At 38.8% G+C, this 27,634-nt stretch overlaps 1 protein-coding gene across 8 annotated transcripts in view; it reads left to right on the top strand.

The window, feature by feature from the left end:
- LOC129706134 (serine/threonine-protein kinase WNK1-like) overlaps window positions 1-27,634 on the top strand; it is a 94,980-nt gene that overhangs the window by 44,140 nt on the left and 23,206 nt on the right. For 4 of the 8 annotated variants that reach the window (XM_055650139.1, XM_055650140.1, XM_055650138.1 and 1 more), the window contains exons 5-18: window positions 2,829-2,917; window positions 3,345-3,564; window positions 3,767-4,106; window positions 9,051-9,232; window positions 11,632-13,152; window positions 13,632-13,739; window positions 14,026-14,061; window positions 16,070-16,216; window positions 18,711-18,989; window positions 20,723-20,790; window positions 23,471-23,657; window positions 23,823-23,939; window positions 25,199-25,372; window positions 26,760-26,817. In XM_055650139.1, the coding sequence (XP_055506114.1) occupies window positions 2,829-2,917; window positions 3,345-3,564; window positions 3,767-4,106; window positions 9,051-9,232; window positions 11,632-13,152; window positions 13,632-13,739; window positions 14,026-14,061; window positions 16,070-16,216; window positions 18,711-18,989; window positions 20,723-20,790; window positions 23,471-23,657; window positions 23,823-23,939; window positions 25,199-25,372; window positions 26,760-26,817 (3,526 nt within the window). The remainder of the gene's footprint in view (window positions 1-2,828; window positions 2,918-3,344; window positions 3,565-3,766; window positions 4,107-9,050; window positions 9,233-11,631; window positions 13,153-13,631; window positions 13,740-14,025; window positions 14,062-16,069; window positions 16,217-18,710; window positions 18,990-20,722; window positions 20,791-23,470; window positions 23,658-23,822; window positions 23,940-25,198; window positions 25,373-26,759; window positions 26,818-27,634) is intronic. The other 4 variants (XM_055650142.1, XM_055650141.1, XM_055650136.1 and 1 more) reach the window with 4 other exon arrangements.

Raw genomic sequence — 27,634 nt, 5'->3', positions numbered from 1 at the left:
CAGCACTCCCTAGTCCCTTTGCACCTCCGGTTTCTGGATTTTCTCCCCATTTATAAAATAATCTATGCCTTTATTCTTATTACCAAAATGCATGACTCCGCACTTTGCTGCACTGAATTTCATCTGCCACTTCTCCTAACCTGTTCAAGTCCATCTGCAGATTCCTTGCTTCCTTTGCACTGCCTGCCCCTCCACCTATCTTAGCATAAACTGCAAACTTGACCACAAAGCCTTCAGTCCTCTTATCCAAATCATTAATGTACAACATGAAGAGAAGCGGACTCAGCACCGACCCTTGCGGAACTCCACTAGTCACTGGCAGCCAACCTGAAAAAGCGCCTTTTATTGCAACTCTTTGCCTTCTGCCATCCAGCTAACCCGCTATCCATGCTAGTATCTTCCCTTTATTACCGTGGGCTCTCATCTTCCGAGCGGCACCTGATTGAGGGCCTTCTGGAAATCTAGGTAAACAACACCTACAGGGCACAACGATTAATGGAAATGTGAAGTAAAGAGGATCGTTTAAATATCTAGCAGGTCAAATAACATTTCTGGACAGATGAACAAAGTTAATGTAATGGATTGATGATTTTGCATCAAACTGCCTAGGGAAACGCTAGAGTTTGCATTGAGCATTATTGCAATGGAAGAGCCCTAAGTCACAGTTAAACTGGGATGGATAATTAAAGTGACAGATAACTAGGTGCTCACAGTGTGTAGGATGATGCTGCCTGTCCCGCTGAGTTACTCCAGCATTTTGTGCCTACCTTAGGTGCTCACAGTTACTGTTATCGTTTGAATAGAGGTGGATTTCAGAATATTAGTGTGGTTTATGCTGGCCAATTCTAAATTCATCAATTTGCTTCCTTTGATTTGTTTTTCAGCCATCTGTCCTTACATTCATCTGTTTTTATCACGTGACTTTAATCCTTTTCTGTACATGTGATATTTATCATTTTTTCAGACCTTTTGAAGAAATGAATAAGCCAATTTTCTTCCCTTTGTTATGCCTGGTGAATTCCAGATGAGGTGCAAAAGACTGTAGATACTGAAATCTGGAACAAAAAGACCCACCAAGTTCCTTAGGCAGCGCTTTTATTTTTTGCTCCACAAATTCTTGAGGGATTGATTAATTAATTTACAAATCTGGTTACTGTGTACCACATTGGTGCCCTTATTTTCAGAGATTTGTTTATATTGTGATTCCATGCTTATCTATGAAGTTCTAACAGTTAGTAACTTTAACTGATCACAGAGAACAGAATACCTTTACCTCACTGTACTTGTGTATATCACAACAAAATGCAACTTGACTTGACTTGAATCTCTGGTTGTCTTGCTACATTGAGGATAGCCTTGACACAAACAGCTTTTTTCTTCCTTCCTTCCTTCCTTCCTTCCTTCATGAATCAGTTAAGCCTTAACTCCAAATCTACACCACAAGTTATTTTCAGTAGGAAGCAGAAATCATTTTCCATAGATGTAAATTTGTTGTATGCTTTAAGCGTTATCCCTGAGTTACAGTTTTTCAATCCAGATTTAATTGGTTTCTGAAAGCTTTGTTTAGCCTTAATACTTTTGATCGGGATATTGCACTCATCATTATTCACCCTTTTGGTACCCTTCCAGTATTCTCCTACACTGCCATCTCCTCTCCTACCACAATTTACTTTTCCAAGAGCCGCATATCAATGGAAAATATGTAAGCAACCAATATTAGAATAATTGCGAAATGTTTTTGTTCTTTCTGGCCATTTCATACATAAATATAAAGAGGGAATAGTAGTAGTGAAGACAAACGTGGCTATCCTGAATGTACAAATATGAAGTTCTGGTTCCCACACTCTAGAAAGGCTGAAGTAGTGCTTAAAATAGTGCAGGAAAGATTCGCTAGGATATTGCCTGGAGGGTTTTAGTTTCGTTTTAGTTTTGAGATACAGCATGGAAACGGGCCCATCAACCCACCAAGTCTGCGCTGACTAACGACTCCAACACACACTACATCTATCCTACACTCGCTAGGGACAATTTACAATTATACCAAGCCAATTAGCCTACAAACCTGTATGTCTTTGGGGTGTGGGCGGAAACTGGGGAAAACCCACATAGGTCATGGAGAGAATGTACAAACTCCATACAGGCAAGCACTTGTAGTCGGGATCGATCCAGCTGTAAGACAGCAACTCAACCAGCGTGCCGGCCCTTTAATTCCAAGGAGAGACTGGACAGGATGAGATTGTTCTCGTTGAACTGCTGGGGGCTGAAGGGTGACCTTTATTGAGATTTATAAAATTATGTCATAAATGGTCTTTTTCCAAGAACGAGGTTGCAATCTCAATAGTTTGAAGGTGAGAAGCGCAACACTTAAAGGAGATCAAAAGGGCAAATTTTCCCAAAGAGGATGGTGAATTTTTGGATCAAGTTGCCAGAGGTGGCAATAGAGGCATGTGCAATTGTTGCATTTGAACAGGTACATGGATAGGAAGGGATTGGAAGGATATGGGCAAAATGCAGGAAAATAGAATTGGAGTAGATTGGCATACCTGTATCTTAGTTGAGCTGAAGGGTCTTTCTCTTGTATGACTGATTATTAAACAGGAGCACTAGTCATTTCCCTTAGAGAGAAATTGCTGGAAGTGTGTATTGCAGTAAGGTCAACATTTGGAAAACAAATTCTGGTGACAATTTGAATTAATTCGGATCCCCGTTCTAAAGTTGTGGTGCTTAGTTTTCTTTTTGGTGCTGACTTGATCTGTTGTATATTTAAAAAAATGCTTTTTAGTTTTAATTTTTAGCTTTTAATGTTTCTTTTTTTTTTTGTCTCTTAGGGGGTGAAACCAGCCAGTTTTGACAAGGTAGCAATCCCCGAGGTTAAAGAAATAATTGAAGGATGTATTCGCCAGAACAAGGATGAACGGTGAATGTCTTGACGGTTGCTATCAAAATCGTGTGATATAAAAGTTGTAATTCCAAATATGAATCTTGCCCTTTTGTATAAAAGTCAAGAGTCATGTAGAAAATTAGTCTGGACAGCCTCAATGTTTTGATATGTAATTTGGGAGAGGTTGTAGTCCATAATTCACTGCAAATTTGCATTGTTACCCATAATACATGGTACTGTATAATTGAAATCGGAAATGATAAAATATGCAGTGAACTTATTTTGAAATTACAATTGAGGAAAATAGCTGGATGAAGCTTGCTTTGCATTTCCCTGCTTGCGATTGGCAATTGTTTGGTTGATATTGACTGAAATGTGCAAGTATTTAATTTTCTCAGAAACATTAGTTATTTCAGAGAGCACCAGAATTATTATTCATTTTTTTTGTTCATGTGATTTGTAGGTATGCAATTAAGGACCTTTTGAGTCATGCCTTCTTTCAGGAAGATACAGGTGTGCGTGTAGAGTTGGCAGAAGAAGATGATGGAGAGAAACTTGCAATTAAGCTTTGGCTGCGAATTGAAGATATTAAGAAACTTAAAGGAAAATATAAGGATAATGAAGCCATAGAATTCTCATTTGACTTGGAAAGAGACGTTCCAGAGGATGTGGCTCAAGAAATGGTAGATTACAGTTCTGACAATTAATTTTGTCCAAAGCTTTTGTCCCAATTGCAATTATTGAAGTTTATTGACAGTAAAATAATTTATCTTCAGTCATTGCTAAGAACAGATGTTCTATAATCTTGCTTTCTCTCAAAATTTTCTTTGTGTTGCCAATGCAGTGATGTAATTTTTTGATTTTAATATGCTGTTCTTAATTCAGGTGGAATCTGGATTTGTATCTGAAGGCGATCACAAAACAATGGCAAAAGCCATCAAAGATCGTGTCTCACTAATCAAACGAAAGCGGGAACAACGGCAGTTGGTCAGAGAAAAACGGAAAAAGCTAGAGGAGCAGCAGAAAAAACATGATCAACTGCAGCAGCCAAAAGCTCAGCAAGGAGCTAGTGTCACTCAACCTGGGGGAGGACATCCATCTCAGTTATCTGCCACGGCTGTCCCTTCTGCCCTTTCTGTAACCCCACCAACCCAAGTTGAACCTGAAGAGCCTGAAGCAGATCAGCATCGTCTACAATACCAACCAGCTGGAAACTCTGTTACATGTATGTGGCTTCAGTTGGCAAAAACAGTCAAAGAAATTGTTCTTTTTAAAGCTGTACAGGACTTTCTGAAGTCCATTGAACGAAGGAATGATACTTTATTATTACAAATAACATGTCACAGTGAAATTCTTTGTTTTGCATACCATACACAAAGTATGCAAAGAGTCGCCACGTATAGGGTGCCAACAATGTTACAAAGTGTTCAATGTCTTGCCCACCCCCCCCCCCATGCCAGGTCCCTCTTTGTTCTCGACAGCCCCCACCATGCAGGGTCCCTATATGTTCTCCCAATGGTGCGTCCTTGTCCAACCTCCGTCATCCACCGTAGGCCCCCTCTGAAATTTGGATGGTAATGTTGAATAATTAAATAATTTGCACAAAATTGGGACACAAGGTTGTACTTTTACCTTGTAGAAAAGCTCACTGATTTTAGTTAATTTGTGAGATTAAACATCTTATTGAGATGCTTAGCAAGGTAAATGGAAGTAAAGTGATATTTGCAGAGAGGGTTTATGTTGAGTTTTAGGCAAGATCTGATGTACTGGTTCAAGAAATGGTAACAATGGCACATTTCACACCTGAGCAGCTTCGAAAATTTGCTTGAGCTTTTGCGAAAGAAGAAAGTAAAGTGCTGCTTGGTATTTAATACAAATAGAGAACAAAATTGGGACTGGCCAAAATTATAGTGAAGTGCTAAGATTGTACAATAATAATTTGATTTAAGAACTTCAAGCCAATTGAATAATAATTTGTGAAAATGTAACACTAATTTAACTTAATAGATGGACAGTGGGTGTATTGTGGTTATAGTGTGTGGGAGTTAAAGGAGTCTAATGGGATTCCAAGCAACCAAATCTCTGGAAAGTTTGTCGCCCAATAATATCTTGAGCTGAAGTCTGAGATTCAAATATTGTTATAAATAAGAGTGTAAGAATGGAGGAGGGAGAAGATGGAGACAATTCAGAAGAAGGGATATTTAGAAAGCTAATTATAGGACAAGGTGATAGAGCATGGTAATGATATGGATGATAACCTGAGCGTGATAATCATATGTAAGAAGGAACTGCAGGTGCAATTTTTAAACCGAAGATCGACACAAAGCTGGGGTAACTCAGCGGGACAGGCAGAATCTCTGGAGAGAAGAAATGGGTGATTCGGGTTGAGACCCTTCTTCAGACTGGTTAGGAATAAGGGAAATGAGGGATATAGACGGTGATGTGAGAGATAAAGAACAATGAATGAAAGATGCAAAAAAGTAATGATAATAATATAACAGATTTCAACAACAACAAGTAAGATTAATGGTTTTAAAAGATCAAATCTAAAAGCCCTTTGTCTGAATGAACACACTGGCAAGATAAATTAATGGCATAGGTAGAGATAAGTGGGTGCTTTCTTCATTTCGCGAACAATGCATTTGAAAGTTAACAATTTTGGGAGCCAAATATTTCAGGATGCACAAAGATTAAATTGGAAAATGTGGAATTGAAAAGCCATTTGTACCCGAGAAACTAAAATAGGTTTGGTATTGGGGATAATCTTTATGCTAGATGAAGCTGAAATCCTACCAAAAATGGTGGATGACCAGGAGCAAACGTTGAGTCGAGTATTTAATTGTCATATGGAGTGAAAATGGAACAATGATTTTATCCATGCTGCGGCATAATAGGCCTGTAAAGACAGTATTCATAGATAAAACTATAAACAAAAAAAAATCAATGATCTTTAAATAAGCCAATATTAGTGCAAAAAAGCCAAAGTCCTGAGTGCAACCAAGACAGTTTGTACTTCATAGTTTAGTTGGTGTGTGAGGTGTTCAAGAGCCTGATGGTTGTTGGGAAGCAGCTATTCTTGAATCTGGAAGTTTTGGTTTTCAGACATTTACACAGTACTCTCCATAATGTTTGGGACAAAGACCCATCATTTATTTATTTGCCTCTGTATCCACAATTTGAGATTTGTAATAGAAAAAAAATCACATGTGGTTAAAATGCACATTGACAGATTTTATTAAAGGGAATGTTTATTCATTTTGCTTTCACCATGTAGAAATTACATCAGTGATTATACATAATCCCCCCATTTCAGGGTACCATAAAGTTTGGGACACAGCAATATCATGTAGTTTTGTTGCATATCGTTGCATGCAATGACTGCTAGAAGTCCGTGATTCATGGACATCACCAGTTGCTGGGTGCCTTCTCTGGTGATGCTCTGCCAGGCCTGTATTGCAGCCATCTTTAGCTTATGCTTGCACTGGGGACTAGTACCATTCCGTTTTCTCTTCAGCATATAAAAGACATGCTCAATTGGGTTCAGATCGAGTGATTGACTTGGCCACTCAAGAATTGACCATTTTTTAGCTTTCAAAAGCTCCTTTGTTGCTTTAGCAATATATTTGGGATCATTGGCTTGCTGTAGAATGAACTGCCGGCCAATGAGTTTTGAAGCATTTGTTTGAACTTGAGCAAATGGGATGTGTCTATATACTTCAAAATTCATTATGCCTCTACCATCAGCAGTTGTTTCATCAATGAAGATAAGTGAGCTAGTACCTTCAGCATCCATACATGCCCAGGCCATAACACCCCCACCACCGTGTTTCACAGATGAGGTGGTACGCTTTGGGTCGTGGGCAGTTCCTTCTCTCCTCCATACTTTACTCTCGCCATCACTCTGATATAAGTTAATCTTCGTTTCATCTGTCCACAAGACCTTTTTCCAGAACTGTGGTTGCTCTTGTAAGTACTGTAACCCGGCCATCCTATTTTTGCGGCTAACCAGTGGTTTGCATCTTGCAGTGTCGCCTCTGTATTTCTGTTCATGAAGTCTTCTGCGGACAGTGGTATTAACAAATCCACATCTGACTCCCGAAGAGTTTTTTTGATCTGTCGGACAGGTGTTTGGCGATTTTCATTTATTATGGAGAGAATTCTTCTGTCATCAGATGTGGAGGTCTTCCTTGGCCTGCCAGTCCCTTTGCGATTAGTAAGCTCACCAGTGCTCTCTTTCTTCTTAATGATGTTCCAAACAGTTGATTTTGGTAAGCCTAAGGTTTGGCTGATGTCTGTTTTATTCTTGTTTCTCAGTCTCATAATGGCTTATTTGACTTTCATTGGCACAACATTGGTCCTCATGTTGATAAACAACAATAAGTGTTTCCAAAAGTGATGGAAAGACTAGGTGTTGAGAGTTCTCTTATATCTGCACTAACTGAGGCAATTAAACCTTAGCAATTACAAACACCGGTGAAGCCATGTGTCCCAAACATTATGGTGCCCTGAAATGAGGGGACTATGTATAAACACAGCTGTCATTTCTACACGGTGAAACCAAAATGTATAAAATGGCCTTTGATAAGCCTTTATGAATATGCACTTTAACCACATGTGATTTTTTTCTATTACAAATCTCAAATTAAATAGACTATTGAAATTGTGGAGTACAGAGGCAAATAAAGAAATGATGGGTCTTTGTCCCAAACATTATGGAGGGCACTGTACCTTCTTCCTGATGGCAGGCATGAAATGAGAGCATGGCCAGGGTGGTGTGAGTTCTTGATGATAGCTGCCTTTTTGAAGCAGCATCTCCTATAGTGATCCCTTTCATGGTCAGTACCCGTGATGGACCAGTCGGTGTCCACTTATTTATGTAATCACTTTTGTTGGTGAGTCAGGCTGTGACGCAACCAGTCAATATGCTCTCCACGATACACCTGTAGAAGGTTAAGAGAGTATTAATCAACATACTGAATCTCCTCAATCTTCTAAGAAAGTGGGGGCATTGATGGGCTTACTTTATGATTGCATCCATATGTTGGCCCCAGGAGAGATCTTCAGAGGAAGGCACTTAAAGCAATCAGTTGTCACTCATCCAAGGGCTGAATAAACAAAACATATATTTCCTTATCAGGCTAGGGAGTTCTTAATTATGTTGCCGGTTCATATTTTCCTTCTCATCATTGTTTCTTTGTCCCTTATTTTCTCAAGGCCACACTGCGTAGCCATGAAGTTATCTTCAGCTGTGCTCTCACTAGATGTCGATAACATGACCTTTTCCAATGCACTTTGTTTTCGTGCTCGTGGTATTTTTAATTTGTGCACTGGAGCTTCCCTGCTCTTGCTTTCGAGCTAGCAGTGTCTTCCAAAACCTTATGGAGAAACTTGACATCGTGTTTCTGGCTACATTTCCCCTCCTTCTGATCCTTTGAGTGTTTGGCTAATTGGATCACACTGAACCTTGGTTATATTTCATCCTGCACAATGTAGATATGAGTCCTTGCCATGTTACAATAATTTCTACAAGACAGGGCCTTGCAAATAGCATTTTAAACTATTTGTGCTACTCCTAGAGCACAATTTCCCTTAGTGTTTACTTTATACATATTTTGCTAACTCTGGATTTTTCAGTTCTTACCCATTCTTATCTAACATTTCACCCTATTCAATCTTTAATTTCATTTTTGCAGAACTGTTCCATGTTTAGCTTTCATTTGATCCCACTTTCGACACTTAAACATCTTAAGGTTTACATTTTATATTTTAAATTTAAACCTTTGCAATAATAATAATATGGGAGACAATCCTTATCCACGTGAAATTATACATTTATACTCTTGTTCTGAATATCATCCCATCAGCTGTTTTTAAAAAATATTCTTCCCAATTTCTCCGGTGTGCTGAATGAGCTCAATGAATGTACTATGGACATTAATTGAATCCCATTTGTATTAATGGTTGTTATGTTTAATTCTGCACACAGTTTTATTCCCCATGTCTGTCGTTTGTTACCAAAACTGGGGTTTGAATTGGTTGTTCATTTCACTACTTAACAATGCATAGTGATAGTTAAAAGCAGTTTGATTAAACTGAAAATTGTGCATGCATTTTATTCCATAAAAAAACATTATCTGAAAGATTTTCTTTGGTGTATTTTTTTGTGTAGCCGATGGCACTTTTGATAGTGGCCAGAGTTCATCTGGGTTTTCAGATTCCCATCTTAGTCAAGCTGTTTCCTATGGTTCTGCTCAAGAACAGCATATTTCATCCAGCCAACCTCCTGGTTACAGTTCCCCAAACGTCCAAGCAGCATCACAGCAGCTCAGTGGCCATCAACAGTCCACAGGGGTAAGTGTATTGGGCTGAATGCCCCTTTGTAAACAAGATTGTAAATTAATGAGACTAATTCAGGAAACTATTTTTGAGATTTTTAAGATTTTATATACATTTGGAAATTTCTGATCAATTTTCAATCAATTTATGACAACTAATATCAGAATCTTGATTGGTCCATGGTAACTGTATGGTCTGATATCTATGTTGTCATTTTTTAATTATACATTATTTAAATATAGTGTTAAATTAAAACTTACTAAACCAATTGGCATCTTTACCACCTTTTTCACATTTCAGAAGTAGAACTTATTGCAGATTATTTCTCTTGCTGATGCTTGTTATTTTTGTGGGTGAAATTTAATTTCCAATACAAAAAGCATCTGATATTTGTTATCTAAATTCCAGGCATAAAATAATTCTAATAATAATCAAAACCGATTGTAAATCTTAAGAAAGTAATGTGGCAGAAAATTGGCCATAAAGCATCAGGACAGGTCTCCAAGAAATGTTTATTTGCAGAATATAAATCGCCTGTAGTTCTGATAATTTGGTTTGTCTTTATTACATGCTTCTGGCATGTTAAATTATTTTATTGATTGATGCACGCGAGATCATTTCTGTTGATATCAATATTGCTAATTTGCACAAATATTATCATGCATCCTCATGGAAAATGCAAACCACCCTGAATTCCTTGCATTGTTTTTATTTTGAAGTGCACCTTTATTGGTATTCTATGGAGTTTGCAGGCTGCTTGCAGTACTTTTATTCTTCTATCCAAGAAGCGTACATTGGATTTTTTTTTCCTTTTGAGCACTCTTGGATATGATCTGATGCTGACCAGTAGTAAACATAATGGATAACACTAGCAGAATCAATGTTGTTATATTTGATAAGTTTAGACTACCATAGTGCTAATTCTAACCAGTTAATCTGAATTTTGAAGCAGTGATAGCTACCTCTACATGCCCATTGCAACTAAACTTGTAAATGAATGGAGAGTTCAACTCAAAATCAATTCATTCTTTATTTCTTCAAGTTGAAGGAAATTAGCATCATCGTGTGAATTTTGTAAAGCCCCATTTCATTTTTTTTCCTTATCGTTCATTTGCAAAATACTATAATGAACACTGTCACAAACAGCTTAGTTTGTCTTGCTTGTGTACATGTTGACATCCAGTTTACTGTGGGTCAGTTGATATGTGTTATTTATATCTTTCCTTTTTTTCTCTTTAGCTTCAAGGTCGTAGCATGTCTGTATGTGTTCCTCTCCTTTCCACCATCCCTGATTCACCCTGCGTTTCTAGACGGTCTTCCACACCATCACTGGTTCTCTCTGCATCTCTCCCACCCTATGCTCGGGATACCCATGAAGAAACCTTTGTAGAAAAGCTGTCCAAAGATCTGGAAAGTGTCCTGCCTATGCGCTCTGCTCCACCATGCAAATTGCGTCGCTCCAGCCTTCCATGTATTAGTTTGAACGCTGTATGTTCTATGTGACTCATGAGGATAAGTTATCATTAAATACAAGCTACTTTGGGCACTAAGTTTTACAATAAAGATGAGATTTAGTTCAGGCTCTTTGATTTTACTTCCTCTTTTTTTAAGTAAGAAATGTAAAGACAAAACTGCATTTTAGTATTTCTAAATTAGGAACATTTGTTTGGGGAAATTATGGCCTACAAATTTTAGTTTGTTTTTAATTATGCAAAGTAACTAGTCATTCAGCATGCATTTATTGGAATAAGTATTATTACCAGTAAAAAAATCTTGGTTCATGACGGATACAAAGATTATGGCACAAACGTAAGGTGTAGAAAATGACAGTTTGATTGTAGGTTGGAAGTATTTCAATTAACTGAAGCTAAATAACTTCAAGGTATTACCATTTCTGGAATGTAACCTCTTTAAATTTAAATCTTCAAATATTTTTTGACATAAGAGGGTTATTTTGATCGCAACATATTTTGGGGTAAAATAGTTATTAGTCGACTAATGGCATACAAAATATTTCGGGAGAAAAAGTCTACCGAAGAGAACTTTTAATACAAGATTTTGGTATTAGGGGAAATGAAAACTGGTCACTTCATTTAATAAAATAGATAAAGTTATATTGATATCTGAAGGACAATACTTGAAGATCAAGCCTGGGGATGCAAGTTTAAGATGTAAACTTTAGTGAAATCTCTTTCATATGCAGTATCTTTTAAGATGGAACTGCATTTGATTGTAAAACTTGTGGCCACAATTGTATTTAATGCACTCATTCGGTTCTTTTAAATGTTGTCTATGTTTGTCCAACATTTCTGCTATTATAACTCTATAATATAACTCCTAGTGAACTGCTTTTTTTTGTGATGCATTTTTAATTTTCTCAACTCTGATTTGAGATTTTTGTCTTCATGTTAAAGCAGTCCCCATCTCTTGTTCATCCTTGTGGGGGAGTTACATCACTACTAGAGACTGGTTCATATCCATCTATTCCTGAAAGACCATTTTCTTTCTCTCCACCACCAAGTTTTCCTCTGAAATCTGCTAATCCTCAACGCCGCAAAAGTACTTCCTTCCTGGAAGCTCACACACGCCATTTTCAACCAATGCCGAGGCCCATGGGCCAGAACATTCTTTCTCCTGGTGATTTTTCGAATCTGAATGCTGAAAGCTCAACTGTGAAAGGCTTGGTAACTCATAGATCTGCTAGTGAACCAATCCATATTGAAGGTCAAGTGCAACCAGAGCTAGTGCATGCTTTTATTGAAAGCCGATCAGGATTGTGTCACTATGAAGATATTCCACTTTTGGGTTATCCAACAATTTATCCGTGTAATATTCAGCTACAGCAAACTTTGCAAGAAACATATGTTACTCATAGTAACTTGCCTGCATTTGCACTTTCTGTGCACCAAATTCCAACTGATGTAAATGTACAGCAGCAGATTTATTCCCAGCCCTTGGGTGTGGAAGAGTCCTTGAGTGGCCCGACTTTTCTCCCTTGCCCAAACCGAAATCTGATGGGACATGCATCTCAGAAATTACAGGTGGCTTCTCACACAGTACCAGCTCATCTTTCAAATCTACCTTCTCATCTCCAACTGCCACAGGACGTGACACAAGTGCATGGGCAACACAGGAACGTTGGAGAACCCCAGGCAGTATTTCCACTGACAGCTCAAGTATTTGTACCTGTACGGGAAGATAAAGATGCTCAAAGTGAACCTGCAACAGCAGGTCTTTTCCCAAGAAGCTGTGTTGGGGTAATGAATACTGTGCTCTCCCTTCATCCTCTCCCTCATTCTGCACCAGCTGTTCCACAATTCAATGAAAGCAGAACTGGGTCAGTCTTTGATTTTCAAGTTTCTCCAGTTCACATGGAAAGTAATGGCATCCAAATTCCTTTCCTACCATCTACTCCAAGAATTTACAGAAGTCGACGGGGTTCATTGGATCTGAGTTCGGAGGACGGCCAAGGAACTGGAATGTACAGTAGGCTTCAGCCAGTAACTGAAGAACAAGTTGTTTCTTTCAGTTCAGATACTCTGGTACTTCCAGGAGAATTTCTGCTGAGGAGACAGTCAAGGTCAGAAGAGCTCTCTCAGAGTCTCAGTCCACAGCGTTCAAGTGACTCTGGTCAGTCGAGTTCCTCAGAAACACGAGAATTTCAGTCACCACCACCTGTGGGTTCTGCAGCTCCATACTTCAACTTACCATTGTATCGAGAGCAGCAACAGGTTTTGTCGGAACATGGCACTGATAATGAAACATTGCAAAGTGTGCCACTTTCACTGGCTGCATATCCATCAGTGTTTCAAGCAGCCTCAGGGACAGCATGTTTATACCTCCAAGTCATGGAAGGATCCAGTTCCCATCCTGTTTCATCCCAGCAGAACTTTCCACTGGATCACAGTTCTGCAGATGGACATTGTCTACCTTTGGTACTTGAGTTTCAGGTGTTCTTGCCTTTTGCTTGAAATGCTTAGTATTTTAGATGTCAGAACTGACCACTGGGGAGGGGATGGAGGGTGGGGTAGAGGAAATGCGTAGCAGCCTGCAAATCAATAATGATTTATATTACCCCATGTCCCGAAGGAAAAATAAAGCCTATTTTGTTCAGGATAGAAGTGCTGTAGCTTAGTTGCTTTTGATTCAATATTTAATAAAATTCAATTCTTCAGTAATAAATTGGAGCATTAGACTGTTATTTATATGTATTTGAGCACATAAAAGATTTTTGTAAGTATTCAGCAGTAATATTACTCATTTAAAATTTCACTTTTTTAAAACTTGGATATAATTGCAAGTATCATAGCATATATCAGAAGAAACATAATCACCAAATTAAAATTCATTTAATAGTTGTAGTCTTCCTGATTTGTTATCTGTACCATTAATTCAATATTGTCTAAATATCAAGCAGGTACAAATGCAGAACCAACTCCCTTCCGCCAACCTTCCTCTGGGTGTGACCTCTCAGCATTCTTCTTCACAACTGCCACCTGGTTCTATACAGCAGACAAGTCAGGTAATGATCAGTGCACATTGTACACGAGTGCTCAATTGTATACTTTTGAAATTGAGTCTTGAAATTGTGGTAACCTGGCATATTGACTATTCTTGGGAGTAAAACGTATTTGTAAAACGGAGCACTGTGTGAAATTTCAGAAGATTCCAAGAAGAGAATTTAGTTGCGTGGCTGTTTGTTTCTTTCTGATAACTATTTCACCTGGATTCTGCGACATCAGTTTGAAGTTAGATTGATGGCACTGTCTTTCATTACTGAATCTCATGCTTTGTTTTGTTTCTTGTAGTTTGGCAGTTACTTCACCCCAACGTATCTTCCACAGGTAGAAAATTTATTTCTTCTTTAATAATTTCCCCACTTTTTTTCCTTCTCAAGACATAACTAAAGTATTTGATTTTACAAAAACCCCAACATTTTATTGTCCTAAAAACAGTGGATTGAGATTGCAACATGCCAATTTGTTGCAAGGCTGTCATTATTTAGACAAAATGATTTTATCTGGCCAATATTTACTAGGTAAGTATTGCTAGATCACTCTAATTTGGTCATAAACCTGGTACATCTTATTTTGTCATCACATTTAGGATGGGTTTATGATCTCTTAAATTGGTATGTCAATCTCCAAGAAAAACAAATACATATACTTTTCAGATTCAGATTCAACTTTAATTGTCATTGTCAGTGTACAGTACAGAGACAACGAAATGCAGTTAGCATCTCCCTGGAAGAGCGACATAGAATATGATTTAAATAAATAAATATTTTTACTTGTGTGCAGGCATAGTGTTTTTCCTGTGGGAGGAGTGTCTGGGGGGGGGGGGGGGGGGGGGTGATTGGCAGTCACCGAGGTACATTGTTGAGTAGAGTGACAGCCGCAGGGAAGAAGCTGTTCCTGGACCTGGACCTGCTGGTCCGGCAACGGAGGGACCTGTAGCGCCTCCCGGATGGTAGGAGGGTAAACAGTCCATGGTTGGGGTGAGAGCAGTCCTTGGTGATGCTGAGCGCCCTCCGCAGACAACGCTTGCTTTGGACAGACTCAATGGAGGGGAGCGAGGAACCGGTGATGCGTTGGGCAATTTTCACCACCCTCTGCAGTGCTTTCCGGTCGGAGACAGAGCAGTTGCCATATCATACTGTGATGCAGTTGGTAAGGATGTTCTCGATGGTGCAGCGGTAGAAGTTCACCAGGATCTGAGGAGACAGATGGACCTTCTTCAGTCTCCTCAGGAAGAAGAGACGCTGGTGAGCCTTCTTGATCAGAGTTGAGGTATTGTGGGTCCAAGAGAGGTCATCAGAGATGTTGACCCCCAGGAACCTGAAGCTGGAAACACGTTCCACCTCCGTCCCGTTGATGTGGATGGGGGTGTGCGTGCCGCCCCTAGACTTCCTGAAATCTACAAAGCCCCCCCACACTTAATTTCCCCACTTTTACAACTGGTACATCAAACTATAAACGTTTAAGGGCCTGTCCCACTTTGCGAATCCCAAAATCCTGGGCCGCCGCGCGCGACCGAGTGTCACTGCCTACACCACCACGCCTCACCGTGCGTCGTGACACGTAAAATATGTCGCGCAAATGACGCCCAAGTGGGGCAGGCCCTTTAATCTGCTTGCAGAGAAACTTAGCTGAGACACTTGGAGTGCAAAAGGTGGAGGTTTCCTAGACTGGTTATTCAAGTAGTTAGGTGGATACAATGAAGATTTCATGACTGCACAAACATTGCACTGTTGCTTATCTGCTGGTGGTTAACTTTTAAGTGTCCTGATGGTCATCAATGTGTATCTTGGCAAATTTACGTAAAGATTAGATGTGGGCCGTGGGTGGCACAGCGGCAGACCCAGCACCTAGAGATCCAGGTTCGATCCCGACTACGGGTTCTTGTTTATATGGAGTTTGTGCGTTTTCCCCGTGACCTGCGTGTTTTTTACCGGTTTCCGCTCACACTCCAAAGATGTAGAGATTTGTACGTTAATTGGCTTGCTGGAATTGTCAATTTTTCCTATTGTGTATAGGATTGTGTAAGTGTGCAGGGATCGCTAGTTGAGGGGGACCTGGTGGGCCGAAGGGCCTGTTTCTGCGCTGTATCTCTAAAACTAAACAAAATGAACTAAAACTAAAATAAACAAGTGTTCATTTGTCAGATGCACTGGATATGAACTGGAACAATGAGATTCTTACTTGCTGCAACTTAACAGGCACATAAAGAGAAGAACTCTGAATTTTTATTTTCAGTTTGTGGATTTGAACACCTTTCCAGAGCTAAACTAAGAGCTGGAGTACTTGCGTGCAATATAATTAACCCCATAACTTTGTCTCTCCTCTCCCTCAGACAATACAGCTGCAGCCTGTACAGCATTCCTTGCCACAAGCGCAATCAAGTGGTTCAGTTCCAGTCCAAGTAGTTACTCAACATCAAAGTGTACCCATAATTCAGAACCAAATACTTGCTACTCAACAAGGACCTACTGCATCACAGGTATAATACTGAGTTAGTGTTCTTTTCTTTTGAGTTAAATCAAGCTATGATTTCTGGAATGTTGCAGCATCAGATTGTTAGAATGGAACATTTATTTCTATTCAGTGGCGAAAATTTCTCAACTATTTGGAAGATTTTGAAATGGAAGACAGAATTATAAATTGACAGCAATTTAGAGAACCTTTAATTTTGTTTATTTGAAACACACTAATAATCACAGAGCGAGTTAGTTATGCAGCACCGAAACGGCCCTTCAGCTCAACTTGTCCATGTTGATCAAGTAGTTTTCCTTAACTAATCCCATTTGCTTGTTTTTCCATCATATCCCACTTTTTTTCCGAGCCATGTACCCGTCTAAATCTCCTTTAAATGGTGTAATTATAGATGCCTCTACAGCTGCTTATGGCAGCTTGTTCCATATATCCACCACCCTCTTGGAAATACTTTAAAAAATTGTCCCTCCAGTCTCTTTTAAATCTTTACCCTTTCACTTTAAACCTGTGCCCTCGGGTTTTAGATTCCCTTACCTTGGATGGGGGTAGGGAAGAAGAGGAGAGAGAGAGAGAGAGAGTGAAAGAGAGCGAGACTGTGACCATTCATCTTAAGTATGCCCCTCATGATTTATATACTTCTATGAGGTTACCCACTGATGAGGTTACCCTCCAGAGAAAAAGGTTCCATCCTCCATGACCATCTGACTCCTAATTGAACTAGACATTATTGCCTTTATCAAGCTACACAAAGTAGATGTGCTATTGACATAAGGATAACATTTACTTAACATATTAAACATGGTGAACATTATGGCCCGAAATTTCCAAAAAGTCTGGTGGTTTCACTGGCATTTACATGCTAACAGTCAGATTTGTCAAGGGGGGGAGGGGAGGGACGGGCAGTGCCCATAATGGACTGGGCTGAGTCCACCGCTCTATGACGTTCCAGCCCATAATGCACCCAGTAGAATAATTTCTACAGTTGTCCCGTAGAAGTATTTGGCGGCATTCTGAATCTTTCAACTACTGACAAAGTAGAGGAACTGGAATGCCATCTTTTGCCATTACCTCAATATACTGGACCCGGGCCAGGTCATACTATACGTCAATGCCCTGGAATTTGAAACTGCTATCTCTTCACTATCTGGCTTCACTGGCTTTGTTGAAGTTGAGAGGTTGCAATTGCAGCTCCAATCATTTCGGTGTTCTGTTTCTCTACACTGACTCATCACCACTGTCATAAGGAATACGAGTAAAATTAGGCCATTCGGCCTATTAAGTCTACTCTGCCATTCAATCATGGCTGTTCTATCTCTCCCTCCTAACCCTATTCTCTTGCCTTCTCCCCATAACCTCTGGCACCTGTACTAATTACATGTGATTCAGCCAATGTGTCATTGGCGGACATATATTGGAGTTGTGTTTAGTGCTACAGTTATGGAGTAAAGGGTAGTGAGATCACTAATGCAATTAAATGTCTCAAAAACCCACTACCTTTTGCTGTAATTCTCACTGCAAATTTCAGCTTTAAAAGGTCAGAACATGATTAGACTAGTGTTCTCCTACATCCTACCTGAAAAATGTCATGTCTCTCCAGCACCATCTTGACGGATAAATATTTTGACTATTTTGTTGAAACTAGCAAACCCCAGTTTCTGACATTTGTTCTTTCCGGATTTTATCATGCATTCAGCATTGGAGCATTTTCCTTTAGAATGTTTAATCTCCCTGCCAAACTTTGATGTGTGGCCAATTTCAGAATCTTAATTGGTTTCTGATGAAGAAAGTACTGAACTTATGTTGTCACAGTTTTTATCTTGGAATGTAACATCCTGATAATTGTTATTTGAAACATTATTAAGAAATATATTTTATAATGGCTAATTGTTTCTAAATGTTTGCTTTTAAATCTTTAAAATCAGACTTTCTACTTGGCGTGCCACTAAGACTCAGTTGATTTCAAGATCAACAAAAAATGAATTTTTCGTCGTGTTAATTTGAGAATCGGAAAAATGCTTATAGATTTAAAAGGACACTAAGGATTAAAACTTACAAGAAGAAATTATTATGCCTGCTGTTATTGAAAGATCTGGCATATCTGCGGATCTTTATGCAGATGAAGCAAGGGAATGTATACAGAATATAAGTGCAGCAGCAGTCTTTAATAAGTTGATTAGATGGAGGAAATCCTGAGAAAAATTTAAGTCTGAAGATTATTAAGTTTGCTGACTGTATTAAGCACTGAATTCATATCATGTGAAAGTTTTGATCAGTCATCTGCAATCTTTGTTATATACTTGAGCTTTCCACTGTTTGTTTGATTGAAAGTAGATAACATAAATTGAATTGTGAAGAATCATGTAGTGTTGGAGTAGCAATGGAGGTAGAAATTTGTTGCTTAGAAAACTGAACTATAGAAGTTTGTTGCAAGCTCAACATTAAATGGTTGTTTTTTGGTGATGACAAGAACATACATTTCCACAACTTCTTGTCTTTTACAGAATTACCCTACATTGTTACCCGGTGTTGCTCCTAATCCTGTGAAGTCTTCTATTGGTGTTCAGTCCACTGTGGTTTCACCACCACTATCAATTTCTACTGAAGTTGTAACCCAGCCGGTTACTCAACCATCATATCACATTCTGCCTGCCACAGGTGTGGCACAATCCTACATTGACTTTTCAGCAGGTGGACAAATAAGATCACTGCAACCTGGAACCACCACTATTCAGAACCAGATTGGGACTCCAATGCAATTACAGACCCAAGCATCGCAAGAGGTATTATAGTAACAAATATTTCAGAACATTAAGTGCAACCAATGTGCAATAAAACAAATTTTGCTTCTTTGTATACATGTTAATTTTGCACAAGGGATTTTATGATAGTGTTGGTTTCAACAAAAGCTGCAATGGCATGTTCCACAAAATAAAAGTAAAGACTGAGAGGGAGTGAAGGCAATAGATTGAAAGATGGCATGTCTTGGCTCTTTTCCCATTCTTTTTCTTTCATTTTGAGTTAAGTTAAGGAGATTTTTTTCAAAAGTGCCAAGAACTTGATTGGATAGAATTTTAAATATTATGGGGAAATCCTCTTTCCCATTGCATCCTTTTTCTTCCATACAAATGATTAGGAGAAGAGGAGTGATGTGACCTATTCTAAATGCAGTTTGAAGACATGATGGATTCCTTCCCTCATACTCCGTTACCTTCTACCTCCCACCCAAAAGCTCAAGAAGAATAGGTGTATTGTGAATATTTAGGAATAGAAAGAATGCAGGAAATGATAAGAAGTAAATTGTGGAATAATATTTTTGTTTGTTTCATTAGTTGCATAGATTATTCTACCTGAATTTCACTTCTGGCATTTCCTTTGACTCCTAACAACTTGCAGAACATTCATTTTAACTTTGTATTTCAAGTAAGAGGTCATCCAGATTCCTCAGTGCAGCAATATTATTTAATTTTCATGTGAACAGTATTCAACTTTTCTACTCTTCCTACCAAAATGGGTAACACGGCATTTAATAACATTATACCCTATCTGCTAAATCTTTGCCCATTTACCAAACCTGTTTCTCTTCCTTCAAAGACTAGCTGATCTAGTCTATACAATAGTGTCACAACCTTCCAGTGAAAGGAATAAGATTCCTCTTTCCTCTTTCTGTTCTTGATAAGCCAATGTTTCCTTCTGCCATATAGGCAGAACCATCATCTTTATTTCCTGACACTGTACAGTAGCTGCTGTGCACATGGCTCAATGAAGATGTTCTAATTGAAGAAAACATCTCTCCAAGACTTTGTATTCACTATTTGGAGATGGTTGGAAGTGGTATCTGGCTAGTGAAGTCTTTATTTCCAAGTACACACTATTCTGCAAATATTTTGAATGAATACTGAAGCCACATGTACCTCATTGCTGTTGAGATATGCCTGCTGCCTAACTACTCCAATTTGATGATGCTTCCAAACCGTGTAACTTAAATGCCATTCCTGAGCATACCTTGTCAATAAATTATATTGCATTCTTTCAAACTTGTTTGGCTATATAATACTTTTTTCCCCCCAAATACTCCCTATCTTTGTATTCTCTAGTCCTATTGTGCTATATTTTGAGGCCACTTGATCTTTGCCATATTCTGCATCTCCAGCAGCTAAAACGTTAAACGTGATGCTTGCTTCCTATTCCTTTGTGCCGGTTTTTAGTTGATCACATTCCTGTTAATGGTTTTGGAGCTGCAAATACAAATGTTATCATTATTCTTTGCTGTAGTGTTCGATTCCATTACCCTTTCCCTTTTGCAGAACTCCTAGTTATTCAACATGTAATGAAGTTAGCTGCATGGCCTCGGCACGAGTCCTCTTGTTCAATCAAATATAATCGCCTAAAGACCTATTTAAGTAGACTTTTATGTTGAAATATTAACAACCTGTTATAGGGAAGAATGTTTTGCTTGTTAAGTTTTAATTTGCATATCCAACATTAAATCTGATTTTACTTTCTATACTTCTAGATACCCCAGGCATCCCCACAGACATTGTCTGTTGAACAGATATACCAATTGTGTTCATTGGTTGACAGGTAATGATGAAATATATTTCAGAGATAAAAAATTAAGGTTCATTTTGTATGGCAGTGCATGTCACTAAGGTTCACCGAGTTGCAGGCATATCATTGTGCAATTGGTTTGTGATTCACTCCAGCTGTGTAAAGCAGTAGAACTTTTTAATAATATAATTATTATATACAGATGTGAAATTAAGAATATGGAATGTGTGATTTTTTTTTTTTCACTGCCAGGGATTCTGATGGGACTTCAATTCTGGGGTTTGCTTCTTTTAGGTTATGTTTGCCACTTTGTTTCTTGTGATCTGTTTGGATGGGGATTGTCTCCATTATAGCAACTTATTAGTAATAAAGAGTGCCATAACGCAGGCTCTTGCCCAATGGTGGTTAAATTGTTTTGCTTGCAGCAAGAGTTATGGACATTGATCAAGGGACACGAGTTAAATCCCACCATGGCAGCTGAGGAGATTTGATATATATATAAATATATATACCACATATAGACCCCGACCTGGCTAGAGGGGGAGAACTGATATTTTTAGTGAGATTTGATATGGATATATTGACATTTGGTCTGTTCTATTAATTTAATCAAACTCTGTAAAGCACTTTGGTTCAAATACTGGTTTTGTTGAAAAGTGCTATATAAATAAAGATTATTATTATTATTATATTATTATTATAAATAATGTAACTTGGATTGTCATAATCATTTAGTTAACTAGCATAATTTTGGGGGGTTGAAATCTGTCATTCTTACCCAGTCTGGCCTATCTGCACCCACCAATGTGGTTGTTTCTTAACAGTATTCAGTTCGGGGGCAAATAACAATGGTGGCATTGTTAGTGATCTGTGTTCCTTGACAGCACAAATAATCGTTGCGTGGTGATATTTAACATTCAAACAGCGAATCTATACTTTGGCATGATATTGGTAAAAAATGTCAAGATGCATTAAAACGCGTGAAAGTCTGACAGGAAGCAAAGAAAATTAATAAATTAAAGCTTTTAGCACATGCTTTAACAGAACAGTCAATTCAAATGAAATGAAAACAAATGCATAAGTTCTGATTCTGATCTGTATTGTGTACAGGTAGTTCTGCTGTAAAATGGCAGTTTTGTTCCTATGTAACCTTGCTTCATAGAAAATCGCATTATAACAATCGGTTAGTGGAAAAGGGGGGGGGAAGGGAGAGAGTTTGAGACTTGCTATAACAGTTATTTTTACTACAGGATTTTTAAGTGCAGCATTTTAAAATGGCTATATGATTATTTTTGTGACTGCAAGCTAAAAATACTAAATTCTCTGACATTCGGCAATAGAAAATCATTACAATTTCAATGGCCTCCCACGGTGAAAGTGACAGACTGTTCTTGAGATGATAGTGTCTGATACTGCGGGGAATATTCTTCCAGTACTAATTCCCCCCCCCTTTTTTTTCCGCTTGCCAAATTTCCAAAGTAACTTTTAAGTTGGACTTTTTTTTTAAGAACTGCAGATGCTGGAAAAATCGAAGGTAGACAAAAATGCTGGGGAAACTCAGTGGGTGAGGCAGCATCTATGCAGCGAAGGAATAGGTGACGTTAGATGAGGCTCTCACCAGGGTCTCTACTAAATCCCGTCGCGCTGCTCTCACTCCCCCTTTCCCCCACTCGCAACAAGGGCAGAGTCTGTCTTGTCCTCACCTTCCACTCTACCAGCCATCACATACAACAGATGATCCTCCGACATTTTTGCCACCTCCAACGGGATCCCACCACTGGCCACATCTTCCCATCTCCTCCCCTTTTGGCTTTCCATAGAGACCGCTCCCTCCGTAACTCCCTGGTCAATTCGTCCCTTCCCACCCAAACCATCCCCTCCCCTGGTACTTTCCCTTGCAACCGCAGGAAATGCTTCTTGTAGCTTTACCTCCCCCCCCCCCTTGACTCCATCCAAGGACCTAAGCAGTCTTTCCACGTGCAGCAGAGGTTCAACTGCACCTCCTTCAACCTCATCTATTGCATCCGCTGCCCTAGGTGTCAGCTGCTTTACATCGGTGAGACCAAGCGATCGCTTCGCCCAACACCTCTGCTCAGTTCGCAATAACCAACCTGATGTCCCAGTGGCACAGCACTTCAACTACCGCTCCCATTCTGAATCCGACCTTTCAGTCCTGGGCCTCCTCCATGGCCACAGTGAGTCCCACCGTAAATTTGAGGAGCAGCACCACATATTTCACTTGGGTAGTTTACACCCCAGCGGTACGAACATTGACATCTCCAATTTCAGGTAGTCCTTGCTTTCTCCCTCTTTCCCCTACCCTTCCCAGCTCTCCCACAGCCCACTGTCTCCGCCTCTTCCTTTCTTTTTCCCGCCCCCTCCACCCCACCACACATCAGTCTGAAGAAGGGTCTCGACCCGAAACGTCACCTATTCCTTCGCTCCATAGATGCTGCCTCACCAGCTGAGTTTCTCCAGTATTTTTGTCTACCTTCAAGTGGATCTTAGTTCCTCATTGAATTTGCATTATAACCAATTCAGCCTGCAGACCCGGTGTTCCCTTTTTCATCAATTGCTCTGTATCCAATTCTGGGTAGGAAAACACATGTTATAGCAGAATTACTTATATTCCAAACATAGTGATGTGAGCTTCAAAATACTTTGAAAAACACGTGTTTGAGATAAGTTGATTGTTGACTTTTGTGGTTTTCAGTGCCCACTCTGATGTTGCTTCAGGCATGAGTGATGGAAATGAAGGTCTTACAGCAGGTGGTGGAAATGAAGGCCTTCCAGCAAGTGGAAGACATGAAGGGAGATCAGCAAAACGGCATTATCGCAAATCTGTGAGGAGTCGCTCACGTCATGAAAAAACATCTCGACCAAAGTTACGAATTCTTAATGTAAGTAACCATTGTTTCAGCTAATTTTGTTCAAAAAAAATAATAAAGAATTGGTATATGTGATGGTTTGAATATCTACAGAAGATTTACCAATGAATGGCTTTTAATGTCTTGGAAATGTTTTCCATATTAAATACAAAATGCGAAATTTGCACTGATTTTTAGGTTTCAAACAAAGGAGATCGGGTTGTGGAATGTCAGTTGGAAACGCACAATCGAAAAATGGTTACCTTTAAATTTGATTTGGATGGTGACAATCCAGTAGAGATAGCATTTATTATGGTGAGTAAACAAATTACTCGAGTTGTTTAAAATGTAACAATTGATGTTGACAAATATGTAAGATTTATTGTGGAAAGTATGTTAAATTTATAAGCGCGATTTTAAATAGTCTACAATGCAGAAGGGGCTCTGAGTTACAGATGACCGGACTTATGGAAATTCGACTTTTGCAAATTCTTCAATTTTTATAGCATTTTAAAGATTGTTCATTTATTGCTGGATAAAGTATATATTCCATTCATTTAAATTCTGAGTAATGTTAGGGTGAACAATGAATTGAATGAATTATAGGATGTTTTTGTAGAGTAGTGGCATGGGTAAATATAGAAACTTGAGGAATTCGCTGACAGACAGTTCTCAGGAACCTTTCAGTATCCTTGGACCTTCCTGTACTTAGTCAATTGTTACGAGAGATTTTAAGTGAAGTGATGGAAGAAGATGGAGCTGTTGTCCAGAGGAGAGATTTAGAACTTATGGTACATGCGTTAAATTTTGTAAGCTCTTGACCAAGTTTCGAGGGATGTGGACCAAGTGGAGACAGGTGGGACTAGTGTAGCTGGGACATGTTGGCTGGTGTGGGCAAGTTGAGCCGAAGTGCCCGTTTCCACACTGTATCAATCTATGACATGGTAAGTAGGAAGGAACTGTATTCTAGTGGTAGAAAGTTTGATAAGACAGGAGGAGCAAATGTACATGATTAGCAACAGAAGAAAAAGTTCTTCTAGGATGTTTGCATTCTAGATTAGCTTATGTGGAATATACTTGGGGAACAGTGGTTAAAGCAAATGCATTATGACTGTCAAAGGTTATTGGATAAAGATGTGACGTGTGTGTGATGAAAAGAGATATAAGAAAAGAAAGGGAAGATGAACTATTTGGATGACTCTACCGAAGAATGTTCATACAATGGGTTTAGCAGCATCCTTTTTTCTGCTGTATGATTTTGTGGATCCATGCATATATAATCTTCATTATGATTTGTTTAAATTGCTTAAATTAGTCATAGAGCATGGAAACAGTCCCTTTGGCCCAACTTGCCCATGCCAACCAAGATGCCCATCTATACTTGTCCCACCTGTCTGCGTTTGGCCCATATCCCTCTAAATCTATCCTATCCATAGTCCTGTGTAATAATTTGCATTGGAGGTCCCTGCACTAATACCAATTGCAATGCTAAATTCCAAGGATGCAATTGAATCACACTTGATTAGAAAATAAAATTAGATTGCCAGAATTATCTATAGTCCTTCCTGATACAGGTTCAAAATGAGTTTATCCTGGAGACTGAGAGGGAATCGTTTATTGACCAAGTACGGGAAATTATTGAAAAAGCTGATGAAATGTTGAGTGAAGATCCAAGTGGAGAACCAGAAGGCGATCAAGGATTAGAGACTGTAAAAAACCAGGTTGATGTTTGCTTTGGTCAAACACAGGTATGTTGTTGAATATTTTTCTATTTGCTTGAAAACCTTCGATAAATTTAAACCATTAATGCTAGTTTGTCTGTACAAGGTAACATTTTGTTTAAAGAAGCTACTGAGAACTGATTAACACGGCATGATGATTGTTAACGGAAGTTGACACAGCTATCTAATGTAATAGTATAACATTTTTCCTCATCATGCCTGCCTAATTAGTAACGTAATGCAGCCATGTTCGCTACTGCGCATAGTTGGTGGATATAGTTTATTGGGTTGACATAAATGCAAAATAGAAAGTGGATTAAATGTACAGGAAGGAACTGCAGATGCTGGTTTATACTAAAAATAGACACTAAATGCTGGAGTAGCTCAGTGGGTCAGGAAGCATCTCTGGAGAAAGGGAATAGGTGACATTTCGGATCAGAACCCTTCTTCAGACTGACCAAAAGGTTTAAAGAAGGGTTCCGATCCGAAACGTCACCTATTCAGAGATGCTATCTGACCCGCTGAGTTACTCCAGCAAGAATATAAAATTGCAAATAATGAAATGTATTATGTGCACATAATGTCCCACAAACTACATTACTTGTCTGTTTGATCTGTGTTGCTCTGTATTTCTTTTTCGGCTTACCCCCTTAAGCCTTAAATTACACATCAGACTGTCTAGTTCCAGAACAGAAATTGCTACTTATAGTGAATGAATGAAATTTTGCCATCTCCTACATAATTTCCATTATGTTTTGAACTGAAATTCAGCTATCTAAATATGTGACTTTCTCAGATTAGTTTATTGTCACGTATATACATTGCACAAGGGTGCAATGAAATTCCTTGTTCACATGAAGCTTTTAGGAAACAATGGAATGGTGCAAAATTGTAAAGCAATCTGAAGTTTTGAAAAATAAAAGTACAATAATAGAATAACTGAATAAGGTTGATTTAGTTGAGGAGTCTAATAGCTGTGGGGAAGAGCTGTTTTTAAATCCGGACATCTAAGCTTTTAAACTTCTGTATCCACTCCCAGAAATGAATAAATTGCATTCCCAGAAATGAATGAATTGCATTCCCAGAAATTGAATTGCAATTCTAAATGCTCTGCATTTTGCTTCCCCTTCCACTTTGCTAACTTGTATTTTTTTAACTATTTGAACTTTGGCCAAAATAATATGTTTGTGTTATCAATGGTCTCAAAGTTGCTTCCCTATTATGATCTGCTCAGTCTGTAATTTGATGACTTTTGCAGTCTCCCATCCATCTTTAAGTTGCCCCATTTTCACTAGGATTGGTAGATGAGCAGAAGCTAATGTGTCTTGGCATGTAGTTTTCATGGGAGAGTAGGAATGTGTTAAATGAATGCATTAAAACCAATGTATAATGTACGCATAATATACATTTTCAGAATGCAGAAGGCAAATACAGACAACAAGAAACTCTGATATCTGTACCACTTCAGTTAGGTAAGTGCCTTTATTAAAGAAATCTTAAAAAATGAATTACAGAAAAATTGATGATACATATAATTAAACTAGCTTTGTCAGCATTCCAGTGTGAACATCATTCATCGATTAAAGATTCTTTGTGACAGCAATGTAAAAAGGAGGGCACTCAGCAAATCACTGCTTTCAAATATTCAATAGAAAATGTATGACTCATGATGGGATTCAAATTAGCATTCATAACAGATAAAGCTGCGTATTTATAAGATTTTGCATAATCTAAGACTAACCATTACCCTTCTGGTGGACTGCCCCAGTTTTTCGGCATTCACTCCCAAGCTGTTATTTTTTTTACATCCTTTTTTGTTTGCTTTAAAACATTGAAACTAGCCAAAAAGTGTAATTTTTCTCATCTAGGAAGCACTGTAGTCCCAAGAAGAGTTCCATTCATCCCGTGGACACCCAATGCATCTCTCCATGATCACACTGTCGTGAATGTAACCTTGGAAGAGGGGCAGGCAGTTAATTAGTACAGACCCCTCCCTTCCCTTTTCCCTCTCCCCTATATTGATGGCCAGCTACCCGAGCCTATGAATGGTGGGTGCACACACATAACAGTGAGAAGGTCCCCACATCAAGTCTATTCCCCACCCCCCATGTAATCATATAATTGATGGGACTGAAAATTCTCGCATTCCATACAAGTATTAAATTGCAATTACAAGAGAGATACAAGATATATTTATTCATCACATGTGCCAGATGGCACAGTGAAATGAAATTCCCATACAGCCATACAATTTAAAAACAAAAAAGACACAACACACTATAGGGTTTG

Source organism: Leucoraja erinacea, chromosome 19 (genome assembly GCF_028641065.1).
Source record: "Leucoraja erinacea ecotype New England chromosome 19, Leri_hhj_1, whole genome shotgun sequence".
Lineage (NCBI taxonomy): Eukaryota > Metazoa > Chordata > Chondrichthyes > Rajiformes > Rajidae > Leucoraja > Leucoraja erinaceus.
The sequence above is the reverse complement of the archived record's forward strand: the minus strand, read 5'-3'. Positions and strand labels throughout refer to the sequence as shown.